General features: G+C 37.7%; 1 protein-coding gene across 1 annotated transcript; it reads left to right on the forward strand.

Annotated features, from left to right (window-relative positions):
• Positions 1–6,309: 6,309 nt before the first annotated feature.
• LOC107691781 (uncharacterized) lies at positions 6,310–8,001 on the forward strand. Its single transcript, XM_016490594.1, has 2 exons — positions 6,310–7,165; positions 7,900–8,001. Exons 1-2 carry the CDS (start codon positions 6,310–6,312, stop codon positions 7,923–7,925), a joined length of 882 nt encoding a protein of 293 aa, XP_016346080.1. The 3' UTR covers positions 7,926–8,001.
• Positions 8,002–8,268: the final 267 nt, after the last annotated feature.

Here is an 8,268-nt window from a genome sequence, read left to right on the forward strand (position 1 = left end):
CAGTTTTAATGTTTTATAATATTTACTTATTTGTGGTTATAGCTTTTAAGAGTATGATGATTTATAACACACAGTGAACATGTTGCATCCACTTAAGTTACAATGGATTATATTTCTCATAGTTATAATGTATTATAAGTCTCATACCTTGCCATCTTTCTTATGCTACTTTACTTAAAGCCATCAAATACCACTTATAAGTATAGTAATAATAATAATATTTTTTTCTCAAACAGCCATAAGATCAGATATCAGATCAGATGAATGTGTAATAAGACATATTTGCTTTGAACTATTTTTAATGTAATATGAGTTTGATTATTTTGACTGTTCCCCAACAGACAAACTGACTATAAGTAACTTTGCAAGTACGTCAACATTCTACCAACCCTAACCTTAACCTAAGCCTACTAATACTCTAATGAGAGTTAGTTTACATGTAGTTGCAAAGTTGCTTATAGTCAATAGACCAGGGGGACCATCAAAATATAATGTAACCTAACATATAAACATTGCATTTTTTTTTCAGTTGAAATTATTAACTAGCTCACATCAAAATTAATATTAGACTCACAGGGAACACTCAAATAACACTCCACACCTAAGCACTTACAAGTTAAATGGTCTGGTCAGTTAGATGTTCTAGATGTTTGCTAAAGTGTTACTAGTTGGTTGCTAGGATATTCTGGGTGGTTGCTAGGCTCTTGCTATGCAGTTGCTGGGGTGTTGCTAGAGTATATGGTTGACTTAATAGAGTTTGTTCTGGGTGATTACAGACATTCCCACCTCTGTTAATAACAGAAAATCAAACATTGTTTTATAAAACTGATCCAGTTTCAATGCATTGATATTATTGTATTTCTTTCTAATGTTAGGAAATTCAAAAGTTTTTGTTGCTCTTAAACTTGCACTAAAACGTGATTTATACCATCTAAATAGCCTATGTAATTTTAATAGAACCGCATGTATTCTTTAGTGATACAAGCTCAGAAACATTTATAACCTGTTGAAGTTTTTTATATTGTGTATTGACTTGGTGCCATGATGGAAATTGCAATGTTGTTATTTATTTTTCATTTGAAACAGTATAGATGATTACTTAATGGTAATACAATATTTGTGAACACAACTGTGTATGTCAGACCATAAATCCCCAGAAACTACCCCTCATAGACCCCATGCCACCCCTTTGCCACACTAAAAATTATTTTCTAGATCCGCCCCTGCCTGGAGCTGGAGAGTCTCATGTCTCTCTTTGCCAAGAGGCTTATAAAGATTACGGTCTGCTGTTGACATGTCATTTGAAAAATGTATCTGGGGGCAGTGTATTATTGACTTGTGTGCTGTTTGAGAAGGTTTGGCTGAATTACTAAAGGATTAGATCAGAGCATGTGGCCTCCAAGGGTTAGTACCCTGAACTATTGACTGGAGAAAATTAGTTGAACTTGACATCATCTTTTAATGGTGCAGAAGCGTATCTTCCAGTCAAGCCTCAATAGACTCTATGCATGACTACTTCTGCGTTTCGTCTCAGTTGCTCCGCAACTTCCAGTGCTGCGCCGGAAGCGGTTTTTACCTACCGTTTCAATGATCGCTCTCAGCATGGCATTTTACACTCACTGCTTGCAAGAACTTACGCGGATTACAGTGAACGATGTCAATCGAATTGTAAGATTAGCATCGGTCACTCCTTCAAGTAAAAAGGAGAAGGGCTTCAAATTGTATATTTCGAGTTATATCGACAACTTTGAAGGTACATATTCTCAAGCTAACAAGCTAACGCTAGCTAGCGTTGTTTGTGACAGTGCATACTCTTATAGTCTGTGTTTTGTTTACTTAACCTTTTTTGTGTTCTGTTTACTTAAAGGGATAGTTCACCCAAAAATGAAAATTTTGTCAATTATTCACCCTCATGTTGTTCCAAACCCGTAAGTCCTCCGTTCATCTTCGGAACACAAATTAAGATATTTTTGATGGAATCTGACAGCTCTCTGACCCTCCCATAGACAGCAAAGGTCCTTACACCCACTTACCCCCATTGAAAGGATTGGAGGGGCCAGGACAATTTTTAATATAACTCCGATTGGATTTGTCTGAAAGAAGAAAGTCACATACACCTAGGAATGCTTTGAGGGTGAGTATAACACAGGCTAATTTTCATTTTTTTGGTGAACTAACCCTTTAAATAAATAAATAAATTGTGTGATTGATATTCTGATCTCTATATATGGCTTAGGTCTAAGTGCTTGTGCCATGATGTCAAGTCAAATGACACTCAAGAATCAATGTTGTTTTATGTTATTGATAAGTAGCCATATTTGATATGTGCTCTATAAATACAGTTGATCAACGATTTGGTTTAATTTGAGATGGAAAAACCACTTACTGCACTTAAAATAAAAAAAACTTAAAACTTTATACTTTTAAATTTGTTACAGACAAATGTATTGTTTTTTTTTTTGTTTTTTTTACAAATCCAAAGTTCTGGCATGAAATTCTAGATGGTGCAGTCTGATAGGTCAAACTCAATCTGACATAATGACATCATTATCACATGGCGCAGCTGATTGGCTCTTTTTGTATCAGCAGCCAATGAGCTCGCTGCTCAACATTTAAATTATTGGCTAGTGCTTGCTGTAGCAGTTGCAGCACACTTCAGAAACCCTTCACCTTCCCCAGTTCCATCAGTATAGATCTGCTATGGGGTGATTCATGTATGCTATGGGGGTTATTTCATATATGTTATATGTGCAGCAGCAGTATTTCTTACATGCTCTCAGCAGCATGTATGTGGATGTATTGGCAGTAGCAAGTCTCGGTACTTGTTCTGCCACAGCAGCAGCAGCAGCAGCAGCAGCAGCAGCATAGCAGATCTGTTTATCTGGATCACTATTTTGCCTTGTCTCTGCTGTTACTGTTTGCTGTTTCTGGACCCTGCCTGTTTTGACCACACTCTCTTTTAATAAAGCCTGCAAATGGATCCCCACTCCGTTGTCACGCCTCCTTCGTTACAGTCATTTAAATTGATTGTATGCCTTCACACTCTCAAAAATAACAAAATAAAAATTACCTTTAGGGTTGTAACAGCTTTTCACTGGGGTAGTACCCTCCTAGGGACACTTTCTTTACCCCTAAAGGGTGCATATTAGAACCTTAGAATAGTAATATGGTTAGTAAAGGAATTAATATGTTCACTTATGGTACTATTATAAACCCTTAGGGGTAAAAACGGGTACAAAGGTGTCAATTTGAGGGTACTGTACCAGTGGCAAGCTGTTGTACCCCTAAAGGTACAATTTTTGCACATTTTTTTCACTCATTCTTCTTCTTCTTAAAAAAAACACATTTGGATGACATGAGAGTGAGTAAACTTAATATGTAGGGTTATCGGGTTTTGTTCCTAATAATAATAATGTGATACTTGCAAACACCACTAGTAAGCAACAAATAAAAGAAAGCCTTACTCCTTCAAAAGAACTTTGAAAAATATTTGATTAGAAAATGGACTCTTTATATGCTAATTAAACCCTTCTGTCTTAGCTTTGACTCTTTTGATTCAATGATTAAATTTATCAAAGATCTGCAAATACACATTGTTGATCCCAATGTCCCAAAGTTGTCAATAATCAGTGAGAATAATCAGTGACTGAAAGCAATTTTAGTTTCAAGGCCTCACTGTAATTAGCTTCAATCCATCATGGAAGCGAGTGTGTACTTTTAGATGGTGGGCCGTAATTACGAGCTGTCTCAGTGACTTGTCGCATCTCACAATCTAATCATAGCTGAGCTTCCAAAACCCCCACCTGCCCTCATACAAGACTCTGTGACCACACTCACATTTATACTGTACTGCACATTCATTTATAATTATAACCCCTTATCCTTAAAATCTTTTTTTTTATCAATAAGGTTCTGATTGTAATTATGGTGATTTAAAAAAAAAAAAAAAACCTTGAAGCAGCTTACACGATCCAATGTTCATTTTTCAAAGATGCCCTGAATTCACTGGATTAATAAAAGGGCTTTCTGCCACTGTGTTTGCAGATTACCCAGAATGCCAGTTGCTTTTCATCCCCACTCTCTTGTCAGACATTGACCTTTTCTTGCATTAGCCTTATTTTAAAGTAATGCCACACCATTTAAGAGCCAGCATATGATCAATGTACAACAGATTGCCCCTTCAAACTTTATTAGAAGCCTATTAATACCCACTCCTACAAATAACACTAATTTCCTTTGACTTAAATATCAATGTAGTGGCTATGTAACAGACGTTTTTGAACAAAAAGATCACTGTTCACAATGCCTGACATGTATTTTTTTTTGATTGATTTACGTCCATGGCTACTTTTTGAACCATATCCTTTTCTTTTTGCTGACTGCTTCTCAAATGATCACTGAGAAAGAAAATGGGGTTAAGCTGGATAAAATATTATAAATCACACCAGTAATGACATCTTTCTCAACAGAAAGAAAAAAAGGAAACTCAATTAGAGTGCAATTATAACCTTCACCTGCAACATAGATAATGGTCATATCATGCAATAAAGCACTCTGTACCGAAACTATGTGTGAAAAATAAGATTTTTCTTCCACAAAGCATGATTTAAAAATGTACAAAAATTTGATTATTCAGAGATGATCCAGCAGTCGATATCTATGGCCAAGTTTAAAACGTAACACTGCTTTATTACTGGATATTTTTCTTTTTTTCACAAATGAATTGTGCTTCATTTTTTTCCAACCACAAAAATGAACTGTCACATGTCAAATCAAACACCTACTTCAGTGAACATACTAGACAGAAAAACATAGACACAATGATGTACATAAAACATACTATAGACATACATTGGCTGCAATGTTATGTGAAGTACCAATGTAACATGCATGATCATTTTTGTCATGGGCTTCAATACAATTTATTATTTAATTCATATTTACATTGTCCTTCATAGTCGGTAAGTCAAAGGCATTCAATTCTATTTGCTTAAAGGTGCACTTTTTTTTTTAATACATTTTTTACATTTCTTTACACATAAAGTAATAATTGATAAATAATGTATTATATGCTCTCATAAAAGCTGTTTTATTTTACAGAGTGGAGTGGGACGCCTAATGGGCCAGACATGTTGAAATCACATGACCAGACCAATACTAACCAATATATTTTGGCTGTTATCATCATATCATTAACATAATTCCTAAATAAATTAAAGGAATAGTTCACACAAAAATTTATGAAAATTTACTTAAAATTTACTCACCCTCGGGCTGTTCTGTGCCCCGTATAATAGTACTTTAGTTCATTTTGTTGTGGAACTCTAGTGAAATCTTTAAGAAACTGCAGATAAATCAGGAAGTGAGCAGTTGAACACATGGCTGATGTATGTCTTTAGATGGGGTGCTTTTATGGGTAATCCTCATTTAATCCTTGCTTTGAAGAGTTTTTGAAGAGTAATAGCTGTACGTTTCTTCTTCTATTTGTTTTGGGCAATATATATATATATATATATTAGGGGTGGAACGATACATGTATTCGTACTGAACCGTCATGGTACGGACATCTCAGTTCGGTGCATGAGGCCTTACAACGAATACAGGCAATTCACCCCCAATCCAGAAGGAGGCGCCCGCAGTAATGCAACGCTGTTTGATAACTGGCCACCAGCAGAAGAACAGCGAATGCCATGAGTTGCGCACTTGAAAACAAAACCCACTAGACAGTGACCATGTGCTGATTCTGAATGCGTCTCTCACAGACTGACAAATGAGTATACTTTAAAGGCTTGTGCACTCAACTGTTTGCGAAATGGAGCTTTCTTCTCGTGTATTCTACCTCTCTCATTCGGCACAAATTCAAATATTCCATAATATTTCCATATTTGCGATGTAACGTATCTGAATGTTAAAATATTATTTATGATGTAAATTTATTATAGGCTTTGTACTTCAGTCGCATTCCAATGGTGACACAGAGGCGGGCGCGCTGATGTTTGGTTCACTGTTTCGGTGCAGATCTTAAATTTTCTTGGAAATGTATAGAAATCTAGTTTGATATGCAAATGTGTGTGGGATTTACAGCATTCTTGTAACCTGTGTATTGTAATTTGTGTTGTTTGTTTATGAGACTAATTGGAGAGTTCATCCAATCTGCAATAAATTTTGGACTTGAAACTTGCACTTCTCGACTTTATAATGGATGGAGTTTAACTTGCTGTGAAACTTCAGAAAGGTTAAACATGAAGGGAGGACAGTACAGTGAAAAGCTATTAGGAAGCTATTGAAAAGCAAGCATCAAGATAAGTTATGGAGGATAAACCCAACAAATCTGGGAAAGCTTCGTCAGTTAGTTCTAGGAGCACCTCTTCAAGATCTTCAACCAGTAATGCAACAGCTAGGGCAAGAGCTGTGGCTGAAGCGGCACGAGCATGTGCTTCATTCGCAGAGAGAGAGCTGGCCATGAAAAAAAAAAAAGCAAGGTTGGAAGCAGAGAAAGCCACATTGGAGGCTACATTGGAAGCATTACAAGCAGAAAAGAAGGCGGCAGCTGTGCAGGCTGAGGCTGAAATTCTAGAGGCTGCAGCAGAGGTGGCTGAATATCACAGTGAGTCCAAAAGCAGTTCTGACACACCTCTAACTGTCTACGAGCGAACAAATAAGTATGTTGAGGATCAAAGCAAATGGATTACCATAGACAGCATCCCTAGAAGTCCATCGCAAAGCAACACAAATCTGTTGTCAGCAACACATGATGTCACTCAGGTGAATCATTCACGCAACGATGACACCACTCCATACGTTGTAACCGCTGAACAGACAAAGACGGATGAGGTCACAAAACCAGCTGAATCCCAAATTCCTCAAGCTCAGAGTTTCCAGTTGCTGAACACCCACATCATTAAACGATCTCCATTCAAGAGTGAGCCACCTTCACCTCATTCAAACAATGCTCCTCATCAGCATTCCTTCGTATATGCGCCACCATACAGTACACCGCAGGTATATCCTACCAAAGCAGTCAGCATAATGGACTTTGCAAAATATCAAGCACCAAGAGAACTCGTTACCTCTGGGCTCACAAAGTTTGATGACCAACCCGAAAATTATAGAGCATGGCAAGCTTCCTTCATCAATGTCATTGAAGGACTTAATCTGACAGCAGGTGAGGAACTGAACGTCTTAGCAAAGTGGCTTGGTAAAGAGTCGTCAGAGTATGTGAAAATATTCAGGTCTGTGCACATAAACAACCCAAAAATTAGCTTTACAAATGGTCTGGGACAGACTCAACCAGTGCTATGCTGCCCCTGAGATTGTAGAAAGTACATTTTTTAGTAAGCTTAACAACTTTCCACGCATATCCAACAAAGACAATTCCAAGTTAAGAGAACTTGGAGATCTGCTCCTGGAGCTCCAGTCTGCCAAAGAGGATGGCTACTTACCAGGGTTAACCTACCTAGACATTGCCCATGCTATTAACCTAATTGTAGATAAATTGCCACATAATCTGCAGGAGAAGAGGGTTTCCATTGGATCAAGGTACAAAGATGAACACTACGTGTCCTTTCCTCCTTTTTCCTTTTTTGCACAGTTTGTATGTTGCGAAGATTGGATACGAAATGACCCCAGCTTCAAACTATCTACCAGCAGCACCACCACTCCCAGGAATGAGAAGCCCTCACTTAAGAACACAGCATCAAAAGGTTTCATATCTGCACACAAGACAGACATAACCACCTCGCTGGAATCTCAAACTGATAAAAAAGAGAAAAGAGATGATCTAACCAAAATCTGTCCTATCCGTTACAAACCCCACCCCCTAGCAAAGTGCAGAGGATTCAGAGCGAAGTCCATTGAGGTACGCAGAACCTATCTCAAAGAAAATAATGTATGTTTTAGATGTTGTGCATCAATGTCCCACTTAGCCAGAGACTGCAAAACGCCACTGAAATGCAGAGAATGTGAAAGTGAACGCCACTCCACAGCTATGCATCCAGGACCGACCCCTTGGACCTCAAAGTCTGTAGGACAAGAGCGTACAGAACAAGAAAGTGAAAAGGAAGAGAAACTCAGTGACTCAGTTGCTATAAATTCCCAGTGCACAGAGGTATGTGGCATGAACCATTCAGCTCGTTCTTGTTCAAAAATTTGCTTAGTGAAAGTGTACAAGAAAGGACAACCAGAACACGCAGTCAGCATGTATGCAATCCTTGACGACCAAAGTAATCGCTCCTTGGCTCGTTCAGAATTCTTTGACTTGTTCGACAT

The sequence above is a fragment of the Sinocyclocheilus anshuiensis genome, unplaced genomic scaffold (assembly GCF_001515605.1).
Source record: "Sinocyclocheilus anshuiensis isolate Anshui unplaced genomic scaffold, SAMN03320099.WGS_v1.1 scaffold246, whole genome shotgun sequence".
Lineage (NCBI taxonomy): Eukaryota > Metazoa > Chordata > Actinopteri > Cypriniformes > Cyprinidae > Sinocyclocheilus > Sinocyclocheilus anshuiensis.